This window comes from Echeneis naucrates, chromosome 16 (genome assembly GCF_900963305.1).
Source record: "Echeneis naucrates chromosome 16, fEcheNa1.1, whole genome shotgun sequence".
Lineage (NCBI taxonomy): Eukaryota > Metazoa > Chordata > Actinopteri > Carangiformes > Echeneidae > Echeneis > Echeneis naucrates.
Window position 1 is genome coordinate 17,124,198 of NC_042526.1, and position 23,678 is coordinate 17,147,875.

The 23,678-nt window shown below is 39.7% G+C and overlaps 2 protein-coding genes across 5 annotated transcripts in view; one reads left to right on the forward strand and one right to left on the reverse strand.

Annotated features, from left to right (window-relative positions):
- The first annotated feature begins 66 nt into the window (after positions 1-66).
- On the forward strand, positions 67-17,941 carry LOC115055969 (periphilin-1). Of its 3 annotated transcripts, XM_029522126.1 has the most exons (11): positions 1,883-2,042; positions 2,395-2,453; positions 3,285-3,355; positions 3,758-3,797; positions 3,990-4,217; positions 4,512-4,573; positions 7,148-7,222; positions 7,549-7,712; positions 10,362-10,438; positions 11,509-11,643; positions 16,808-17,941. In XM_029522126.1, the coding sequence occupies exons 5-11, from the start codon at positions 4,035-4,037 to the stop codon at positions 16,976-16,978; spliced, it is 867 nt and encodes a 288-aa protein (XP_029377986.1). In that variant the 5' UTR covers positions 1,883-2,042; positions 2,395-2,453; positions 3,285-3,355; positions 3,758-3,797; positions 3,990-4,034; the 3' UTR covers positions 16,979-17,941. The 3 variants fall into 3 exon arrangements, with proteins under 3 accessions (XP_029377987.1, XP_029377986.1, XP_029377985.1); XM_029522125.1 differs by lacking the exon at positions 3,758-3,797; XM_029522127.1 differs by lacking the exon at positions 1,883-2,042 and adding an exon at positions 67-213 and having other exon boundaries at positions 3,285-4,217.
- prickle1a (prickle homolog 1a) overlaps positions 17,238-23,678 on the reverse strand; it is a 25,072-nt gene continuing 18,631 nt past the window's right edge. Inside the window, exons 2-7 of one of the 2 annotated variants that reach the window (XM_029522124.1) lie at positions 23,029-23,142; positions 21,987-22,124; positions 20,941-21,144; positions 20,561-20,747; positions 19,613-20,479; positions 17,238-19,461 (exon numbers count right to left, since the gene is read on the reverse strand). In XM_029522124.1, the coding sequence (XP_029377984.1) occupies positions 18,611-19,461; positions 19,613-20,479; positions 20,561-20,747; positions 20,941-21,144; positions 21,987-22,124; positions 23,029-23,142 (2,361 nt within the window). In that variant the 3' untranslated portion in view covers positions 17,238-18,610. The remainder of the gene's footprint in view (positions 19,462-19,612; positions 20,480-20,560; positions 20,748-20,940; positions 21,145-21,986; positions 22,125-23,028; positions 23,143-23,678) is intronic. The other variant, XM_029522123.1, reaches the window with a different exon arrangement.

Here is a 23,678-nt window from a genome sequence, read left to right on the forward strand (position 1 = left end):
ACCCAATCACTTGTAATGTAATCACAACAGAGGGCAGCTAGAACTGTGACACAACGTTGATGGAAGGCGCCCTGTAGCACACAACGCAGCTTTGTGCGAGTGCAGGTTCTGCACAGAGGCACGATTCAGTGAGGAAATAAGCCAGCAAACTGAAACACGACTTGTTTAAAAATGTGCAAAACGATCGCTCGGGAAATGATGGAATTGCTTCAAGTAAGTTATATGTCGAAAATGATTTGGCGCCTGATACGCACGCCAGTGTTTCTTTCAGTTTGAGATGTCGCTCGCTGTTATTCTGTTTTGTTTAGTTTGTTAAAAATGTGAATTTTTATGCTTAGAGCAAATTTTTGGTTGTCAGGATTTGAAAATTTTTCCAATGAACTGTTTGATCACGTATCTGCTGTTCTGGAAACTGATTTAAATATCTGGAATAGCCAACTTGTTATAGTGTGACTATCGACTATCTTATTCATTGAGTTTGATGTGTGTGTGTGTAACATTCAGTGAGGTTGAAAGAGCAGTTGTGAATGTTTAAATTTGGAGCTGTTCTAATTTTGTAAGATAGAAAGTTGACATGCTGTTGTTTAACTCAAGAGTCTTGTATTATTATGCAGGGTTTATATAAAAAATCGTGATAAATGTGTATAGTTCATACTCTGTAATAATGTAATTATAAATGTTGGTTAACAATCAAGTAATAGCCAGCGAGTAGGCTGTGGCTTCTGTGGCTGTAAGTGATAATAGACAGTTAATAAATGTATTGGATTGGATCTAACAAATGACCTGATACCTTTACTCCACTAAATTTCGATTGTAAATATTATACTTCTGATTTTATCTAATTTGACTGGCTAAATCAGTAGATTGAGGTTTCAAGGTTCAAGGTTAAAGATAGACAACCAACGATAAGTTTAAAAAATAGTAGGCCTATATTCTTATCGTAGAATTGTAACAAAAAACACCCTAACTATATATTAGTTAGGGTATATATTATATTAGATATGGTATGATATTATATTGTATTATCCAACATAATTGTAAATTTATAACACTGACAGTGACCACATCGCTCCTTAAAATTGTGACTTTTGGATTGTGCTACTGATATGCATGTACCCTTACACGAAAAGTAGCATTTCTATTTGTAATCATTTGCCATTTTCACAGTTTTAAATACTGGATCATCAAATGAGGCAAGAGTGAAGACTTCTTGACCAGGCCAAACAAACAGCAGAGCTTCTTCCAATTACATTGGCCCTTTGTTGGATAAAACAGTCTGGCCACAAAATAACTATCAAGACCCGACTTGATAGTTATTTGAAGTAAATCTCTTTTCAGCATCAAAGCCAATCCGAGAAGCAATCTGAGGCCAGACCAGCTGTGGTTATAGAAATCATGATCATGTGCATGGCAGCCCATGTAGGGATGGATGGAATGAGAACGTAAATAAAAATGAAAGAGGAAAAGCACTTCTCAAGGAAAATATGGAAATAATACGTGGTTGGTTCATTACAAAATGTAATCACAACTGAAATGCAAAAAAAAAGGTCTCAAATATACATGTAAGATTGCCAAAGGCTTTTATGAAGGAAGAACAGAGTTGGATTCAAGGGCAGTTATTGAGCTGCAGGACACACTGAGGCTGGTGCAATGGTCTTGATGAAACTGCATCTTTATGGGAAGTGTCTAACTCCAGTTGTAAAACAAGGAATAATTAATATATTTAGCGGAACCAGGGGGTATCTTTTATTTTTCAACCATACCTACGGCAAAAGGGTCCGGAGGACGATACTGTAAATTTGTGATTCAGACTGAGGGGGCAGTAATACGTCATCCGTGCGTTTGAATGAAGAAGAAGAAGAAAAAGCAGATGACGAGCAAGAAGAATGTTTTTAGCAGCATCAGAAGAAGAAGTAGAAGCGTCTCTGCACCTACACTCTTAACTTCTCACGTACACTGAGCGAACACCTCCGTTATTGGGTCCTACGTATAAAATTCAATGGGAAATATGTAATACACAATCCGTGCTCAATCATATTTTGGTGAGTGAGTTTTTCCACATCTTCATTTGGTGCTACGATGCTAACTAGCCAGGTTCGCTAACAGAAGCACTAACGCAGCTTCCTAATGCCGTCAGAAGATCAAACTTTTCAGCAAAAACGCCAACGCGAAGTCCCAGGCACTGGTGCAGACTGTCCATATCTTGCAGTAATTTTTGGTAGACTGTGGAAAACTCAGTATTTCAAGTAATTGAGGACGAGTGCCAGTGTTTTGTGAATGGATGGATGTTGAAACCATGTTAAATGGAGGCCATAGGTTATGTGTGTGTTGCACATCTCTGTTTTTGATCTGAGGTAAGTAAATAAGATACGCCTTTTTGCATTTCGTTTTTAGGCTCTATCAAGATACATCTTGAGTTTACCAGACAGGGATCCGAGACTGTTCCTTCATCAGTAAGTAAACAAGATGGCCTCGCGCATTTTTTTACACATCCATTCTTGATCCATTACATATTATTGTAAGGAGTAAGCGATCAGTTCTTCAGTGTATTAAATGTAAGCAAATACCCAGAGATCAAGATGATATCCTCAAATATGTTGTGATGATGGACTAATAGTCCAGACCCTAAAGGTATTCACTTTAATATGAAGAAGAACAGAGAGGTTGGGGATTATTGACAATTTTTCTTGAAAATTATTTTTATGATTCACAATCCTTCTTGAATTGTTATTGGAAATCTTTCATTATGATCTCTATCTTGAGCTATACAGCTTAGTACAGCATGCTGAAAATTGTATTGCATATGCTCACCAAATCAGCATGTTATTTGCCCTCTGTACATTTTTCATGGTGCCATTATTATTTCCTCTCTCTGCTGTGTCTTGTTGCCTTATTAATATTTCTTATAGTTTGGAGGAGTTTCCCGTCACTTGTGTGGGAGATTTATTTTCACGCTGAGGTTTTAATCAAGAAAACATCTAGACAGAATCAGTGGAGTTGGGTTAGTAGGTCTAGTGTTAGAAGGCACAGTGTTTTTTTTTTTTTTTTTTTTTTTTTTGACGTAGGCTAAAGGGATAATTTAGAAAACTTAGATCATTGTTGACCAGGGATGATGATGTAGCACTCCTATATCACAGTTTTGTGAAAAAATTACCCAACTTCCTATTGACATCCTATAGAACAGTGTTGTAGGTTCTCCATATCACTAAGCATATCAATTAAATCCTCATCCTATCCATATTAAAGATTTAAATAGAATTGTTTTTTGTTTTTGTGTTTTGTAGTGGCATATCGACACGGTCGAAAATCGATTAGAGAGGCGTATGAGGATCACTTTACATCAATGGATAGAGAGGTAAGTCAAGAAGCTGCGAAAGTTATTCAGTTTTACTAAGACCGCTGGGCAAATACTGATTAGTTAAAAGTATTCTGACACTGTTACTGTTCCCCCTAATTTCCATAAGTTACAGTTGTGTGATTAGCCTCTTGTGAATGTGGTAGGTATTTATTAAAATATTTAATAGGTCATGACATGGAAAAGTACATTGTTTATCATTCAAAACCAAAACTGTTAATGGGAAAATAACTTACTTATGCAACTGCATGTTATTAGAAACGTCTGTGTAGGAATAGTTTTCTGCTAGTCAACATAACGTGACCCTGGTGAATATGTGCCCTCTGACCATCCATGTAGGGATGTAGTTAAAATTATCTGAAAAAGGACTGTATTCAAAAGCCCTATGTAACCGTTGTCCAGAACACTGTGACTTGGAGACACTGCTTGTAACATCTTGTGCGTAAGTTTTGTCTCCTTTATTGCTCAATATACATATTTCTTCAAACCAATCAGTGTTTTTTTGTGTTTACTAAAATGTCATTCACAATGCATTTAGGTAAAAACTTCCATTACAATCACCTTTTGTAAAACTTATTTTTGCGATTATCAATTCTCGTTAATGTTTAATGCTGTATGTATAATGTCTTGATAGGTGACAGTTCATCGCGTCGTCAATATTGTTGAAAGGAGGAGCCCTATGGCTTGGATGGGGGGGGACTGTGACAGAGGTTTTAATGATGAACAGTGGTATGACAGTCCTCGAATTTACCAGGAAAAAAGAGAATACTACAATGACGATGGTTGTCCACCAATTAATCGTCGATACTATGAAAAACACAACTTTGGCAATTTCAGTCGACATTCCTCACCTCCACGAATGGTAAGGGAAGTGTGTGGTTTCCTAACTAAATTTTCTTTTTGTTACTGACATAAAAAGTAGTTGCCCTTTGTTTTGATCTCTTATAGAGAACAATGTTGGGTCTCCAACCCACTTGTAATTGAATATTTAAAAAAAAAAAAAAAAAAAAAAATCCAAGCACTATAGTCATATAATGCTATGTGTTTAAATGTTAAACAGGAATGATTTTCTGCCAGAAGGAACATCTAGAAATGGAATACCAAAATATATTTTGTAATTTTGCATTTTTTATTATTATTTTTATTTTTTTTCCAGGAAAGTCCGTACTCCCAACACTGTTATAGCAGAGATGATTTAAGGCATCAGTTAGATGCAAGGTAATTTATTATAATTCTTCTGGATCTCTATTTGTTTATTAATTTGTTTTTGTTTGTCACATACTGATGATTTCATATCATCAAGTTTGTCAAGCAGATCTTTGTGTAATGGATCAAACTGACCTGAAGGTGGAGGCAGACTTCTGCATTTTGAAATGTGAGGCAAATTAGTTTGAAAGATGTTGTATATTGACCTTCACGGCATGTCTTTCTTTTCATGATTAATCACTGAAATGAAAAGAGTTGACCTTGGTTAAAATTATACTCAAGACAATATAGCATAATAATATAGATGCTCATAATATCCATCATTGTAAATTGTTTCAAACGAACTACTGAGGGAAGTATATGTAGCAAGCATATCTAAATTCTATGTGACCACATTGTTGTCAAGGTAAGTTAAAAAGCTTAACCCCACACAAAGCAGTTAAGTCCATCAGTTATACTTCCTCCCCGCCCCTAACACTTCAACATACCAACATTTTACAGGCCCATGCCCCCTTTTTCCAGGAGTCATACCAGGCTAGAGAGAGGGACAAAGGGCACTAGTGTCTACTCACTCAACCCCACCCCACCTTGAGAGGAAAAACAGCTGGACCACTCCCTCTTCAGTCAAGCACCCACACACATCTCAAATATTATGAGCAGCGTTTTAAGTTTCTGTATCAAAATAAAATCAATATCATATATTGTAAGAATTCATGGTCATAAGACTTTGTAAAGTTCCAAAAGACAAAAAACGGTATAGTTAGTTAAAAATGTTTCAAGAGTTAAGAAAAGCTTGCTGTGAAAGAACATTTATTCTCCCTAAACTATGTTCATAATACATCACAGGAACTGTGATTTCTGGATTCTTTTGGCACTTAGTCATGAAAACACCATTGTTGTTCTCATGTTCTGTCACCTGTAAACTATTTCAGCCGTTAGTGGGCATTCTGAGGTGGTTTGGGATATTGTAAGATTCAAACACAGCAGTCTTAATGGTGATTTTAGTTGTTCAGGATGCTTTAGGTCTTCACAGTATACATGGAAATGACAGTGAGTGACAACTTGTGAGGCTCAAAGTGCACCACTTGAGATCTTAACGTGTTTATGTGTCAGTTTCCTTTGCCAAGAGGGAGCCGATCGTCTCTCCCGTGTCCATCCCATCACTAAGATATTTAATATTTGGGTACGAGATGCTTCAGTGTCCATGTAGACAAGGGGACAAAAATAAGCCTTTTAGCCTTCTAAGACCAGGCATACACCAATGGAAACTAATGACGTATCTTTGGCAGCTACATGCACTCGAGCTGTGTCAAAGCCATAAAGTTTGAGGTCAAGTCTCAGTAACAAACACTACAATCATCTTTGTTGCATCCTTGTAGAGGTTTTGCCCACTGATCATGAAATGAGTTACCACAAGACATACAACTCCAAGTTATGAGTCACTGTCTTCATAAACAGTCACAAGTTGCAGTGGTATAAATGAAGTGTGGTCTTGTGTTTGTATTGTGCTTGGATGAATATAACAAGTTAATTGGGGCTAGGTTGTTTTTTGTGTTGTCACCAAAGAAAACAAAGGGAAGAAAATGCAAATATTAGTAATTGCTATATTATTATTTAGTTTTATCTCACTGGAATCACAGTCATTTTCAGACTTGTTGCACTTGTCTTTTCAATTCTTAATTTGATCACTTCCAGTGTTAAGGGAAAATAATTCATGAGGAAAATGTTTGCCTTTAAGTAGGATATAAACCTTTTACATGTGTTTACCCTATGGATGAATGTCTGCCTGATTTAAAAAAAAAAAAAAAAAAGGGGGGGGGGGGGGGGGAGCATTTGCCACCTAGAAGTCTTTTTTCCCAAACAAACTATGTGTCTTTTTTATCTTTTTCCGTTTTTTTTGTGTGTACTGTAGGCTTTTGATGTTAGTTTTTTACTGCATGCATGGCAATTCAGCATTTGGCAAATGGCAGGTTTGGTCTTGGCTACTTCAAACACACCATAAGTCGTAAAAGTTTTAGGCCTTGTTAGACCTGCTCTTTGTTTGAGCTGTAGCTCGAGTTCAGGCAGAGGTCATGACAACCAGGTGCCTTCGGGTCATTTATACCTCTGGACCTAAGGGTTGCTGTTCAGACACAAGCTTTTTCTTTGAGTCTAGAAAATTGTATAAATGAGGCCCAGTAGACAGCAAAAGATGCATGCTGTTAAATTTTTCATTGCATTACATGGTTGAACAACACATTAGGTGGCAGTGCGTATTAACAGCAGCTCCATATGAGGCTTACTCATAGTTGCCTGCAATTGAAAACAGACAGAAGCAAAAGATGTGGCAGCCAATTGCTGCTTGTACCAAAGTAGAAGATTGCTTTCATTTCAAAAATTGATTAGTGTGCTACAGAGTCCTGAATTTAAGTCTGTGGTTTTGCTTTCCAATTATCCTGTTTCCATTACCCATCTGTAGGCGTACACTGACAAATACTTTTGAATCAGTCATGATAGAAATTTTATGTATATCGTGTTTTTTCTGAATCTTTGTTCAGTGTGATTTGATATATCTGCATTTCTGAGCCTATAGATTTGTTTTTTCAGGAACAATGGCAGACCTGGTCCCTATTTCCGCAACAGAGGCAGACCTCGGAGGCCAGCGTTGGACAGAATATCCAAGTCAGTCTCCTTGCATCCATCTTTTTTTTTATACTACACAGTATATAAACAGCTATCTAGTTGGCAGTGATTGAAATCAGTTGCCTCACTTTTGCTGTTCGAGCTGAGCTTCCATTCAGAGTAGACTTAAAGAGTAAAGTCCAAAGCCTGACGTATTAACATTCACACACACACAATTGATGCAGCTTGACTGATATTGATTGAAATCCACATCTGGTGTGCAAGATCCCCATAATGGAAACTGAACAATCTAGCGCACAATCATTTGACTTATTGAAATCTTAGCTTTAGGAGGATTCATTGGACTCTTGAACTTGTTTTTGTAGAGAAGACCAGGACTACAGGACCAGTTCGCCTGCAAAAATGCGTGACCGCTCACCTGGAATGAAGGAAGCCTCGGCACCTGTTCGCGGACGCTCTGGATCAAACACCAGCAACAAGAGTTTCTCCCCTGACAAAGGCTGCACCTCCCAGCAGGCACAGCAGAAGCGTAAGCATTATGTCTCCATTACAGTTTTGTGTTTTGATCAGAGGGAATGGAAGTCCTCACAGGGTTTCTTTATAATTGGGGGTTCAGTATTGCCCAGAGTTATTTTGAAAAAAGGATTGTAGGAGCCAGGGATCCAACAGCTACTGCCTTTCTGACTAGAGGAGACCGCCTGCTCTGCTTCCTTAGCTACAGCCATTCAAGCAACACCATCTAAATTTACATTTAGATATTGAGCTGTTTGTTTGTCATTAAACAACTATAACTTTTTCTAATGTGGCTTTTTCTGTTTTTAGCACACAGATTGTATGTATATAAGCTTTGGCTTTCTCTCTGAGAAAGGCAGAATTTATCACCTTTTCAAATCCATCAGACTTTTTCCTACTTTGTCTTCCACCTTTAGATTCTGCAGTGCAGAACTGGCTAATAGCTGCCGAGATGCTTGACCTGCTACCCCAGTGGATAGTATAATGTCCATCAACAAAGGAGCACGCTTGGTCATAGCATGCAAAAGCTGAAGAAGCATACATAATGTTGCTTGTAGCCAGTAGAGTTCAATTTACCATTGTCTAACATAATGTTTGCTCTTGCAGCTGTTAAAACTCCTGGCACTTTACTGTTTTACAGAAACATGTATAATTACAATGTGTAAAGGAATTAAGCCATTCCAGCTGAAGCATCTGTTTTCTGAGGTGTAGTGTGAGGGGCCACAGAATGCTGAAACACGCTAAGATGTTAATTACACCAACACCACGCACTTTTAGAGGCTGGGAAAAAGGATACCCTTGTTTTATTAGGGTGATTTGGCTTTGGGTTCAGAACCTGACCTTTTTCTTTCGTGTGAAAATAGTTCACGTCCCAGCTTAACAATGTCTTCTGAATCACTTTGGGTCTGTCATTTTATATGCTTTCTTTTGAGACTTTTACAGGCTTTAGAACTTTAATTAACAATACTGAGTTAATGAAATTTATGGATTCAGTCTGAGGAAAGAAGTGTGGACAGCGATCGCTTCAGTGCTTTTATTTCCAAGATGCATAAACACATGAACGTCTCAAAAACTTTGTCAGCTTTATGTTGTGCCACCCTTTGAAGACGTAATAAAGCAGGGAGAAAACAGTTGTACCTCCCACCCCCACATCCATCTGGGACACTAATTAAGGCATCACAGCAAAGTACGCAAAAATATGGGTTTGTTGATAGGGTGTCTATATCAGGTTTTGTCACACACAAAGAGAATATGTGTCACGTCTTTTCACAAATTTTGGTTGATGATGACTATCATTAGTGGATAACATTGTTGGGCTTGGTGAAGGGTGTGGTTGAGGGCCTTTGGGACCTTGATGAGCAGGACTCTTAACTATGAAAACTGGCTCCTACAATATGGCATATCCGTCCAGGTGCATTTGTATCAAAGATCCTGGAACTTTATCATTCAAAAGGTAATTTTCATTTTCAGGAGCAAAGGGGGATTGTTCCTCCTTGACATTTTTCATAGCACAGCCAAACCTACTGGGGATGGTTTCCTCTCATTTCATTTGTATATGTGATGAAAGATAATGACAGAGACGATGATGACAACTATCAATACATTGGCCATAAAGTAGGGTGGGCAGCCCCACCCTGAGTATCAACCACAAGCAAGACAATCCGATTTCAGTTGTGGGTTTTGAAATGCTGTGTATAAAACAATGCTGTGGGAAATTCTCGCGTGATTCACCAATAAGTAGTAAGAAGTAAGTAATTTCCTGGATGTGCAGAGGTAGGAAATATATATTCTGCCGCCCTTGCTTCTTGTGTGTACAAATAAATAATCTTGCCGCAGAATCAGTGCAAATGTGTGCACTGTGTTCCTCTTTTCAAAAACTTGCAGCTTCAGCCTCTTCTGTTTGATAGCAGGCAATGTAGGTAAGGTAAGGTAATTAGAAACACTTTTTTCCCGTGCCATTCCTGTTGTTTGTGCGTGTACTCTATTGTGCTGCTGCAAGGCTTTAAAAGCTGATGTTTTACCTTAGTTCCTTCTAATAAGTACGCAAGATTGCTTCAATAAAAACAAATAACTAGACAGTATTTGTTTTTATCCTAGACAAAGTGGAGCCAGCAGATGAGAATATTTCAATTCAGGCACAGCTGAACTCCTCAACCACAATTGTGTGGGAGGCTCCAACAAGGGAGTATAAAATATATGTACAAAAAAAATTTATACTTTTCGGCTGCCTCATAATGCTGCAACGTCTCGATTGTCCACAATGATAACTTACTATTTAATGTCTTAGACTGGAAAGTAATTGTTCCCCATTGTGTTTTTGGAATTCTAATGTTAAGCTATTTCACTGTTATTAGACACCACACTGCAGAGATCTTAGGAATGTGTGGAGAGAGGGGCATAAAATATATCCAAGGTTGCCATCCAGATTTGAAACAGAGATGCTGCACTTTCATTGGCAATCATCCCACTAGGATGCTCCCCTGGGTTTCATTTCGGTTCAATGCAAAGTTAGATAAAAGAACACCCTTTTAGTTACTCTCATGTATTGTTTAGATCGTCCTCTTTTTATAGTCCTCTTCAATTTCTATGACTTTTGTGTTATCCACAATAATATTTTTTGGTAATTTTGTTCACTGTTCTCTCTATTTCAACATTTACTTTGTAGAGAAGCCCTTTGTACCTACGAGTGATGCTCCCAGCAGCTCTGTGGAGGAGTCTCCTCCTGGCTCAGGATCTTCAAAGGTAAAAGACCTAGTATGGTACTGACTGCAAACAAGTTGTATTGGTAAAATAGAAATAAAATTAAAGAAACATCTACCTTATTGTGTCCTTGTACCTAATGTAAGGGCAGGTGGGAAAAAAATCGAAGTTAATGTGAACTCTTCACTGCAAGGGCATGATGGAATATTAATTTACTGCAATTACACAAAATTAACGACTTTACAGTCAACATTTTCCTAGCATGATGAATTTTGTCACCTACATGTTGTGGCATACACAGAGGGCATTCTGGTCATATTTAATATAATCTCTGATTTCTTCTAGTTTGACATGGACATTAAGGAAGGAAATATTCATCTTATTCCAGTGTAGTCAATTATGAATTACAAAAGACACCTGCTTAAACTGTAGCGATGCCCCAGTTTGATGTAATAACTATAAATATTGATAAGAAATAGATACAACACAAAGACTTAAATCATCACATACCATACCCAGGAAGCAAAACAAGAAAAGATTGCTGTTCTTTGTCATAAAAGGCAGAGATTGCGCATATGTACCACATTAATTATAGTCAGTTTACGAGAAACAGGAAAAACCATCAATATGTTGACTAAGACTAAAATTAATGAATGAAGGCTTCATTTTGAATTTGTGAATCCAAATATCCAAAATCCAAATAGGTGAGTAAAAAAAAGCAATGCTCCCTTACATTGTCAAAAAGGGAAATATAACAAAAATTGTTGCAAAATAAATAAATAGGAAATAAAAAATGGAACAAAATAATAAATAGGAGCAAATAAAAATTTGACAAGCATTTAGGTTGTGCTTCCATAAACTGTAAATGTAACTGACACTAGGTCTTCACTTTAGTCTATTACTGTTCAAGATCCTTTTTTAGAGAGATGTACTGTATTTGGCACCACTGGTTATACTGTTGACATGTGGCATGTATAATAAGACGTGTATAAAAACAAGAACTCAACACCCCAACACAGAGCAGAGTTGTCTCTATTTGAAACACTTTGAAATCAGAACCAGTTTCTAAACCTGGTGGCCCCAATTCTAACCCTTAACCTTTGACATTGCAGGAAAAAACTCCAGCTTCTCAGCCGGAGTTGGAGGAGGTGGTGGCTGCCAGCATGGAGCCAACGCCAACACCAGAGAATGACTTCAAGACTCGCCGCTTGGAGGCCATTAAGGCCAAAGCTCTGGAAATTGAGACGGTAGATTTTTATCGGCAAACTGTCTGTCAATTCTCTTGACTCTTTGGTACTTATGGCATAATATATCATTTGTCATTTCACTTTCATAGCTGAAGGTTTCTGCGTTATCACTGGGGGGTGTTTAATATTCTGTTATACTGCTGTTTTTCTGATTTCAATGGTTAACCTTCACGTTATTTAGTGACGGATCCATCCACTTTATTCTCTTATGTTCAATTATACTGATATTCACATTTCTAAAAAAGTTTCAATACAAGACAAGCAGAAGGCGAAACCAGCGGGCTTACTTTCTTTGTCATTTGTCTATCATGACGTTTATTTTGTCTTCAGCCCTTTTATCGTAATATGAAGCGGACCCCATTACTGACTTTTGCACATCATGCCTGACAACTCTCCAGTCAAAGTGACTGCGCAGGACATGGGTTCAGGTCAAGCAGTGTGTGAGTGAAAGGTTGCTGAGAGACTAAAGTGGTGATCCACAGCATCGGATTACACAGTTACTGAACTTTATGTCCTTATAAAATGGAATTATTACTCTGCAGGCGAAACGTTGTAGCTACAAAACACTGAGATCCTAATTATGTCATCTTACTGTGTGGTTGCTCCTGGTTACATGTGTGAACTTTACCCTGGCACCAGGGTGCATCATATATCCAGACAGTGCTTCTACACCAGCTGTACAATGTTGTTGTGATTATTGTATCTAAGTATTTGTTGGTGTAGAGGAGGTGGATGAGTCAGCACAGCAGTCCTTAGCGCTTCAGGTTTTGACGCATCTTGTGGCCTGCTATTTGCAGTAGCACTCCTTTCCCTCCCCTTCATCGCTCTCCACTACAGTGCCACTTATCTGTTCCAGTTAAAGCAGGACAGGAATTGCCCTGCAGGATGCAGACGGCCCACCCACAGTGTGGCACGTCTCCTGGCATAAGCAGACACATGCTTACCCTGCCATTTCCCACCACTTTTACAGATGTGGCGACACAAACCGAAACCTTGACAGCGTCTTTATTGAACCATCTGCCCTGGGGTCAGTTACACAAAGATCCATCGCCAAGCAGATCAGGTTGAGATCCAGTTCAGGACCTCAGTTTTCCTTAAACCTATTTAAGTCAGCTTAAGCATGTTAAAGAAATTCCCATCCATTTTATATTTCCTGAATGTTTTTTTTGTTTGTTTTTTCGGTAAGGCCACGACTGTACATATCACTGTGTTGGGGAGGCTGATTACATTAGAAATCGATTTGTCACAGGAGAAATACTCATCGTGTTATTTGGCTAAGAATTTGTATACACTCGGGTGCTTCAAGGTTATAAAGAAAATCAGAAACCTCAAAAACATAAATTGATACAATAAACAGTCTTTCTCACTGATTTTCATAATATTTTTCAAAATACTAAATCATTTAATTATGGGCATGATGACTGGTGTGTCATCTAATAAACCATCATAACAATACCTAATTTTCTTCTTTATCCCAATGCAACACAGGGCCAAAGAAGCCATTTGCCCCTCTTTGCCGTAACCGCACAACAAATAAGAGCAGGTAGAATAATAGCTCCAATGATAGGAAATGAGAAAATATCCATTCAAAATGTAGGTAAGTGCCTGGGAGTGATTTTCAAAGAAGTTCATTCATCGTCTCAATCAGTGCAAATGAAACATATCCATTTCAACTATTAGACCCTCCATCGAGAGGTCCGGTTTGCAGCTTGAGTGATTAAAATGGCTCTTTTAATATCCCCTAATGTGTACCAGCCCTCAAGTCATTACTCCACTTCCCTTATTATGCAGGACCCCTGCCTGCATCAGTGCTCATTTGAACAGAGCCTCACTAAGAGCCTTATGCATAATCTCACTCAAACCCTTAACTTCCCAACCCCCACACAGTATCCAGGCGTACCCTCCTGTCAGTATGTTCACAATTTGGACCTTCACAAACATCCGACTTGGGCAGAAGCCCACTTTTTAAGGCTCCTCCTTAAGGCCCCTAGTGTTGCTGTTTCTTTTGGGGCTCCAGCACGCCCTGTGTGGCCCCTCAGTTATCAGGCTTAAAAATCAGCTCATGGCTCCCGCTCAAGGGAGTGAACCTCGCTGCAGTCTTTTCTCACAGCATAGAGCGCACTCAGGTCAAAATCACACTTCTTATTTGTTCCGGGAACATAAGAGCAGCTTTTCAAAAAGTAGATGGCTGAAGGAGGCCGATCTACCATTGTTTAATATTGTGATGAATATGAGTAATCCATAGACCTGTGCATGTGTGCGCTTGATAGCCATCAAAGGAACACTTTAAATGAGCTCATTGTTCATTAGAAGCCCCTTTTTAATCCTTAACGCATCCTATTGTGAAGCTTTCAAGTGTGTAAAAGTGTGTATATGGAATATAATGAACTGAAAATGGTATCACTGTCAACAAAATCTACAGCAGGGGAAAAGCCAAGGAAGGTTTTGTTTTGAAAGATGGCAAACATAATCAACCCAAAGTGATTCGAGGGGCACTGGTTTGAGGGAGACACACCACATGTTGGAGTCTCATTTAGCCCTTGTTTCCTCTCACATCTTAAAACCTGGAACCAATTTTTGCTCCTCCAAATAATGCTTACTGAGAGAAAACGCTAAATGTGAAAGAGAGATGAGTGTGGAGAGCGGCCTGAAACTGTGGTTTTGTGTCATAGAGATTATACAATAGAAAAGGTTAGGGGTCGCCAAGGATTGGGCGGCTAATTCTGTAGTAGTAGGATTGAGCTAACCCAATAGCTGGCCATATGTGTCGTGAGCCTCTCACTTCCCTGTGGTTGGCGGCGAGGACTATGTCATTATGTGGGACCTTGAATTCGCTCCGCATGATCTCCAGACGTTAAAGGTCCAAACATCTCCCACAGTCTGGGATATTTCTGTCCAGATTTTCTTGACTTGCTTTCCCCGTGCATGCTTTTGTATGTGACACAGCAATAATAACCTGTATAGCTTTAATATTCATATTTAAAATTGTTATTTTTACCTTGCAAAAAAAAGTTGATACATTTTTCCCTTTTATAAGCGGCGCTCTAAATGTATGTACTGCCACACTGATGTTTGAAGGATGCAGAAATGAATAGATAAGTGAGAATCAACTATCTGAACATGCTGTAGCTGGTTCAGCAGGTGAATAATCAAAAGGATTAATAAGGACTGGCCTTATCTAGGAGCTGCAGGCAGTGCAGCTTTTTATTCTTTTAACGTCATTGTAATTATTAGATAGACTATAACACAAAAACTCTTCATTTTCTCCCAACAGATTTGTGTGTAATTCATCATTTTGCGTAACATTTCACTGCGTCATTTTGGTTCTGGTCTCACACACAAAAAAAAATTGCTGTTTGTTTGTTTTTTCTTAATTATCCCAAACATGTATTTAGTCACTTTGTTCAGCCTTTTGCTTTTTAAGCATGAGACCTTCGATTTGAAAGCGCAGCAAATGGTTCTCACGTAGTGAACTGTTCCATCGTCATTGTTCAACACTGAATGCCATAGTATTTTTGTTTCTTTGACCTTTTCAGTGTGTTTAGTCACACCCAGCTTTGATTCCGCCCAGATTTTGATGGCGATTACCATCTTGATAATGGCGTTTCTCCCAATCGTGGACTGGAATTATTTACTCCAGCAGACTATTTAAAGTATCTGACCATATTGCAGAAAAGTTTTATTTTAAAGTCATGTGATTTTGATGGGTTGAATTCACCAAAGTTCTTGTGATCACTTCAGAAGTTGGTGGATACATGGTCATGTGTTAGCCTACGTGCACATAATGTCCTGGAATAAACTGTTTAACCTCACATTCTCTTTAAGACTGGACACAGATTTAACTTGACAGACAGCATTTTTCTTGTCAAAATGACCTAAGACGCATGTTTTTGTTTTGTTTTTTTACATTTAACAAAAAGTTAACATCAGATGAGATAGCATCTATGTTTTTATTTCAGAAGAAAGGCCCCAATAACTGACATTTTTAAAATCACCTTGATTAGGCCCCAACTTTGAAGAAGGTCATATCACTTGAAATTTAAGAGAAATTGTTTAGAGACTTGGCCTCCATTTGATCAAGCAATTTTCTTGCCAATCCAAAAAAAAAAAAAAAAAAAGGCAACAAAACTTTTAATTGACAATGACAATGGAGTTAAACATGTCCTTAATTGCTACATACATGAGTCTATTTGTCTGTAGATATTATCTCATATTTAGGTTTGATTGCATTTGATGTCGTACTTATGTTGAACAACAGAGTGGTTGTTTTTGAGCCACAGGCACAAAATCTACCCTATCTAATTTGAGGGGAGAGGTGATCTAGGCTGTACTAAGTCAACTCTGGCAGACCCTGTTGTCGCACACTGCTCCTTGATGGACCGGCGTAGCCCTAAACCTCCAGGCAGCTTCAGAGCGGGGCCTCACATTTAGTCTTTTCTCCCCAGGTGATAAAGATGTTGTGAGCTTGCACCTGGGACTCTAATAAAGAACTTTACAGCCGTTTTTGGTTGGCAGTAAAATGTGAAAGGGATGTGAGAGCGAGATCGTTACAATGGGGTGTGAAAGAATGCTCCAGCTCCACTAACATACTCTGACACCTCATTTTCCCTTTGTTATGAGCAGCCATGCACTTGAATAGGCTCGCTTACACTAATTCACACACACCTGTTTCTTGGAATATAGCAATTTACCAGAACTGGGTTCATTAAGTCCACAGTTAAGTGTTAATACAACAATCAGTCTGTAGGAGTCAAAGAGCTGTCAGATGGAGTCCCTCAATCGTTCGTAAGATCCATTTTGCGTTTTTCTCAACTTATAATATTGCATTAGAAATGTGAAGAACAAATAAGTGTGTAAATTATCAACATGAAAGTTGTGGGTTTAGCAGTGATAGATGTCATTTGTAAAACGCGTTGTGCAATGCAGGAACATGCTACAATTGCTGTTTCCTCTCAATTATAGGAAAACATCACTGTGTGAAGTTGATTGACAAATGTGTTGAACTATGATCAGAAAATACCAACCTATGTACATCTTAAATATTTAAACAACTCTCCATCAACCTTTACTTTACCATGATTATTGAGTTTCTCTTTACCACGTACCTTTTTGAAAATGATTATAAACCTTTTTTTTTTATTTTTTTTTATTGTTCTATGTGCAGCATTACAGGCAGGACTGTGAGACATTTCGCACAGTGGTGAAAATGTTGGTGGCCAAGGAACCCAGTTTGGATAATCTGCTGCAGGCTCCACTGGATAAGAACCTTTCGGAGATCAAACAGCGATGCCTAGATGACCTCAAGCACTTTGTGAAGGAGCTGGATGAGGTATGAGAGCAGAGGCTGACATTCAACACCTGAGTTATAATATGGAATGTTAAAAATCTTATTTTTGGGGCGCTGGCAGTAGTGGGTAGAGTGCGCACCCCATAAACAGGTGGCTACTGGGTTCTCGCCAGCGATGCTGGTTCGGTACCAAGCAGTGTCGTTTGCCACGTCATCCCCTAAGCTCTTTCCTCAATTTCAACTCTTCAAGCTCTTTTATTGAATAAAGTCAGAAAAGGCTAGAAAAACTAAATAAATAAAAACATTTCTCTTGGAGGAGTAGAACGATGTCCCAGAAAATTGTAAAAAAATTTTTAACCAAAGGTTTTCTTTTTTTTTTTTTTTTATTGCAATTAACGAATAATGTTTTCTTATGAAATAATGGTAGCAATGATGTTCATAAAAATGTTTTGACTGGCATTATCTATGATACTGGTCATTTTCAACTGCCTGTAGCATAAATGGGATTTTAGACTAAGGCTGACAAATGGAAAAGCACAATAGCCATCTGGAGGAAATACAGCGCAGTGTTTACGAATCATGTGGTGACCAAACTGTCAAAGATTATTATATACAGTGCATTACAGATAACAGTATGTATACAAGTGAAATGTTTGATCATTGAACGAGCTAGAGGCTTGGCCATATTGTTGAATTCTACTGACTGGAGCATTTGCAGAAAGAATGAGTCAAATAATGCAGTTCTTTATTAAAGCCTTTTACTTTTTTATTAATGCACATTGTTTTGGTCTTCATTCATCTGTATTTTCTTCAGCTGAGGCTGTAAGTGAAACTAATGCTGACCATATCCTAAGTATTCACAAACCAGTATCAAAGCATTCATTCTCTCCCAGTGCCTCACCTGTCACCTTTGTGAAAAACATGCATTATGTTTAGATTGTCAAATGAATTTAACTGAACTTGAACTGAATTTTACCTCTTAGATTTGTAAATAAAAGGCCTTGAATTGTGTGATGACTCCACTTGTTGTTCCATTAAACATTTTTACATGAAAAAACATGTATCATGATATAGAGATTTTTATTACAATTAACATCTATCTTAGCCTTATATTCCAGTTTGTACATTTATACAGATTACAATGAATTTCTTACGATACAGTGAGCCATAAATGCACCACTTAACCAGGCCTTATAATACACTCAGTGTTTCACTTATAATGGTGCACAAGCCTGGAAAAAACAACTTTTGAAGATCTTGGGCCAGACTCAATTTCTCGTTACATTTCTGAAACCCTCATGGAAAAATGTCTCTGTACCAATTTCGAATAGTCAAACGTTTATACTGTTTTGGTACAAAGCATGTCATGAACTCCAGGGTACAAAAATAGCCTTTTTTTTTATTCTACAATATATACATTAATATATGCACTGTTAAATAAACACTGTTTAGATGGTGTATTATAAATATGCATTACTTATTATTTTACTGTAATGCGAATGAAGTGTTCAGCCATGGAGATGTAGAATAAGGACAAGTGTCTCGCACAAACCCCTTGGCAAATTGAGTGCTGTGAAGTATTTAATAGCAGGCAACCATTATTGCATTTTAAACAGTGGACAAGAGGCAAGTGAATGGCACAACGTTAGTCAAAGCTGCAGATAAGAGAGAGAGAGAAGTCTATGAAATTATACAGTTTTTCCCCTTGTGCCCTTTCTTCTTTTTGGACTTAGTCCGTTGACCATAAGGAGAAGAAGACATGGCTACCACAGCGCTGGGCAAGTCATCAGTGTAGTAGTGTCTATGGGGCCTGGGCTGAGGGATGGGCTGGCCCAGGAAAAATCCCTCCTCCTCTGAATCAGACGAAGAAGAAGAGCATGTTGAGCACCAGTCATCGTCATCCCCATACAGCCCCAAGAACCTACCCATGGCTGGGCCTTGTAGCCCATAACCTGACAAAGCAGAAGGACTGGGTTGGCCATGGAAAGCTTGGTGTCCCTTGGTCCCGCAGGCATTGCCCCTGTGTTCCATTTTGTAGCACATTTGGGCCCTCTCTTTGGGGAGAAGGTTAAGAGCATTGTCAGAGCGTGACTTGCGACTGCGGCGCCTCCGGTGGTGGTGATGATGGCGACCAGAGTGAAGGTCCTGGCCCTGCTCTTCGAAGTGATACACTCTCCGGCGAGTCCGTTCACTCATAGGGGGCTGGCGCACTGGGAGATCGCCATAGTGGCCATTGTCTACCACATCGTCAGAGAATTTGACTTGCTGAGGCCTAGACTGTGAACGTGTCCGCCTCAGGGCAGGGACCTGAGGTTTGGTTCTGCCCTCCTCCTCTTCAGGAACATTCTCCTCCACCTCCTCCTCCTGCTCAGATACAAGGCTCTTTAATGAGTTTGCACTTCTGTGTAACATAGAGGAGTTGAGGGTCCCCATATTACTGGTTTTCTCACAGTCCTCTGTCTCAAGTTCATGTAAGCCTTGCAGGGAATATACCAAAGGTCTGTCTTTGCTATCACCATCCACTGAGGCTCCTGAAGAAGAGAAAGATGACTTAGAAAATGTTTGCATATTAAAAAAACTTAAAGAAAAAAACAAGAATTATATAACAATTACAAATAACTAACTCTTGCCAACACATCACACTTTATGTTTTTATACCGCCATTGTCTCACATCTACTCACCAGTAATATTAGAAAGGGCTAGTGAGTCCATGGAGTCTCGGACACACAGATCTGTTTTCTTGAACTCGTCAGTGATGCACTCCAAAGAGTCATTGTACCATTGTGGCTCCTCTCCCTGGAATCCTCCTCTAGCCCCATGATCCAGCTCCAACTCCTGAATCTTTCTACTGCTCGCTGGGCCCGGGTGGCTACCATAGGCTGAGTCGCCTAGTCCATCTTGTGACTGGGCCCAGTACATGTCAGCCTGATACTTTTTGCTAGCTAGGCTACCCCTTCCTCCTCCACTGCCACCAACAGCTTTGGATGAATCCTGCTTTGATTTTGTATCCTTTTCAGCGATCCAGAAATCTGTCGGTCTAGAGTCATTGGCTTGCTGGAAGACCCCATGCTCCCCAAACTTTAATAGCAGCTGAGTCATGTAGTCTTCATGCTCAGCCCACTCCTCCTCCTGGTCCTCGGGTGCCTCAGTCTCCTCACGTCCTCTCCAGAGATGCTCATCAGATAAGTTCATGTGGGGCAGCTTGTTGGTCAGGGTGTCATCAGTGTTTCCACTGAAGCCAGGGAACTTATAGTTGACCGAAGGTGAGAAGAGGAGTGACTGTCTGCACTGATCAGCTGAGCGACTGCTCTTACCCATCCGCACGCTGCGGCGCGATTCCCGTGAGCGTGCAGACTGGAAGGCCGAGTCTGAGGAGTCTGAAGCATGGACATCTTCCCCAAGACTGCAGGCCTTGGAGCAGTAAATGTGACTTTGGTGTGGCAGGAAGGGGCAGCCCAGAAGGGAGCTCTTACACTGGGCACAGCTGAAGCAGCTCTCGGTGGCATGCCAGTGAAGCCCATCATAGGTCATCTGGGCATGATCAACACCTGATTGGGGAAAATGTTGCTTATAATATTACTCTTCAGTTTGAACAATCATGACAGATGTTTTATTTTAAATGATCTTACCAATGTGATCTCCACAGGCCTCACAGTACTCTGCATAGAGAGACTCAAAGCAGCCGCAACAGTATGGCCTGCCATCCTTCATGATGTAGCGCTGGCCTCCCAGAATTGTCTCACACTCATAACAGGAGAAATGCTTCATGTGCCAATGGCGCCCTTCTGCCTCTGTGCACTCATCAGCAAAAATGATCTGTAGACCAAGGTGTAGACTGTATGAGATAAGAGTGGCCATCTTTTGCCTTCCTGGCTGTCATGAGGCTGTACATTCATGTTGGATTTATTTAGTCAGCAGGGGAAATACAATACATGGTTTTACCATCCCAGAGGGCATTTAGAATAACCAAAAGTGTCAGACTCTCAGTATTGCAGTTCTGTGCTTTTACCTCATCGCAGGCTGAGCAGCGTGGTTTGAGTAGCTCAGCGTGGTGCCTCCCACAGTGTATCTTTCCATCGTGGTAGAAGTAGATCAGATCCACCAGCAGCTCGCTACATGTGGAGCAGGCAAAGCATGCGGGGTGCCAGCACAACCCAGGGCCCGCCCTCGAGGCAAACACTGCCATTTCTCCACCGTTGACGCTTTCACCGCACTGCAATATTTGGACACGATCATCCAGACATTTACATCCAAAAATTTAATTAACTGTAGTTCCAAATTATTCTGTGATTTGGTGATGTAACTGCTGCCAAATGGAATAGGAAATTCCATCTGTCACACAACTGAATGGGCACAGTTTGGGCTTTGAGCCTTAATTTTTGCTCCTAATGTAACTCAAAGCCTGCCCCATAGGAACTAATCATTTGGCTTCTTCCGAGTACATTTGCTCTGCTGATGAGGGGGTAAATATTTGGCCCATCTGTGTGTACCAGCTCACTGGGTTGTCCTAACTGCAGTCCCACAGTGGCCAATTTGTTCTACTTTCCTGACCAACCATATGAGGACTTCAATCAATCAACTAAACTGATTGTGGATAGCACGCACAATTAAAAAGCAGAAACAAAAATCTTAGAGAAAGTATTGGTTCCCTGTGGAGAGCTACATCAGTTGGATTATGTTTTGACAAGGTTTATGTGTACCCTCTCTGCCTAACGATCATTGTAAATTCTGAGTGAAACACTCCAAATGCCTGACCAGAGAATAAATCTTACACTGCAGGCCGGCAAATCCAGTTTGTGTCTAGGGATTTTTTTTAATGGCACAGCTGAGACTGAGATTTTCATTTCCACTATCCCTCTTCGTTTTAGTTAAAACTGCACATGGATTAGCCAAATACCCACGAAGGAGATGCACGGTGAAATGGGAACAAAGTCTTTCTTTCACTACTGCTGTTGAAGTTTGTTTTTTTTTTTTTCAGGGGGGGATTGTGAAGTCCAATTTATAGTCCTCTCTGTATTTACAGTTGCAAAAGTATATGCAAGACAAGACACGTACATGCTCGCAAATGCTGTTCAGAAGATTGCGGGTCAGCAGTTTAATTGTGCCCCTTCCCAGGGCTTCCTTCTTCCTCTGAACACTGAACATATGCAGCTCCTTCTTCTCCTCCTCACTGAGGGACTGGCAATAACGCACCTGGGAGGGAAGATGATGGGTTTGGTAAAGAGGGACACAATCAGAATGTCGCAATAATGCACATTAAAGAATGGAAAAAGTTCCTTTAAAAAAAAAAAAAAAGTTGTTCTGAAAAAAAAACCAAATAAACAACTTGGCTTGTTGAAGTGATTAAAGTGTTTGTATTATGCTTCTTAAAAGATCTCATTGCAGAAATTGTCAGGCACAAATAAAGGTTATAAACTTAGGTAAGTATCAGAGAGGGCAGAGTGCATACCAGAGCATGCTGAACAAAGGCAACTCTTGACCCCAACTTGCCCTTCCTACAACCCCCCCCTACACATCTCCACCCGCAGTCCCTGATTGAGATTCTCATTTTTACAACGGGCCTTTTTGATGTTTTCCAAAGCCTTAACAAGAAGGAAAGCAGACATTTACACAAACAAGGCCTGTGTTTAGAGTGAAATCAAGAGGACGGGCAACAAAGCACGAAAGACAACCGAGCCGAACTGTGGTGCCACTGTGGTGGTGGCATCACATAAAGCTTCTTTCAGCCAGCATCCATCTCTCCTGCTGAGCAGTCCTCATAAAAACCACTGCTATGACAGGAATCCAACTGGTGGGGGCTCCCGGTAAACATCATAAAATCATCAAGTCGAAAGTCACATTGTGCCCTCACTACACGTCTACAAGATTGTGGAACAAAAATCCCCTAGTGTGATGTCAACGTGAATGCCAAGGGCTCACATTCGCAGGGTGGCATGAAAATGGCGATACTTTTCACGCTGTGGGTTGAGAGGGCAGAAACAGATGCCGCTACTCAAAAAGTGTCTCTTTCTTGTCGACACTGTAGCGTACATCAGAGGCCCTGCTGGGATACAATTTTTCTGATACTTTTACAGCCACACAGTCAAAGTATTCTTACCTCATTATCATGTGGTGGGAGCTGATACAGGAGCTGCTTGATTCTGAACTTCTCTCCCGGACTGTTGACATAGGGAATCTTATCCTCGGGCAGGCAGGAGAAATATAACTGGACCTGCGGACAGCAATGCATGTAGTGGGGTGATTATGACTCCGAGTAAAATTAGAAAACATCAGTACTTGGTTCTTAGTTTTGGTAACGTTGCTGAATGTGATTTGTGTGCAGCTTCTCAGAACCTTTCAGTTCAGTGAATCCCCACTCAAGACAAATCAAACTTGTTCCAAATTATTTATTATTTTTTCAAGAATGTGTGCTCATCAATCTTAACATATAGCCAGGTTGTTAATTTCACAAGAAGCTGAGTGTTTTAAAACCAAATTTAAATCCACTGAGTTGCTGCAATATATTATTGTTATTATCTTGGGTAGAATATTTATGAACCTAAATTTCTGTTCCAAGGAACAAAACAGGCGAGACATGAAGTCTTGATGAGACACATTCTGGGACAGCTCTGTCTAAAATGTACGGAAGACTGAATTTGTGGAACGAAAGTGTTTGCTCAAGTTTTTCCTACCCCCCAAAATCCGCTTCATCCCAAAAGGACAAGAAACAGCAGCAGGGCTGTTTGATGATTTTATTCTCTAAGCAAG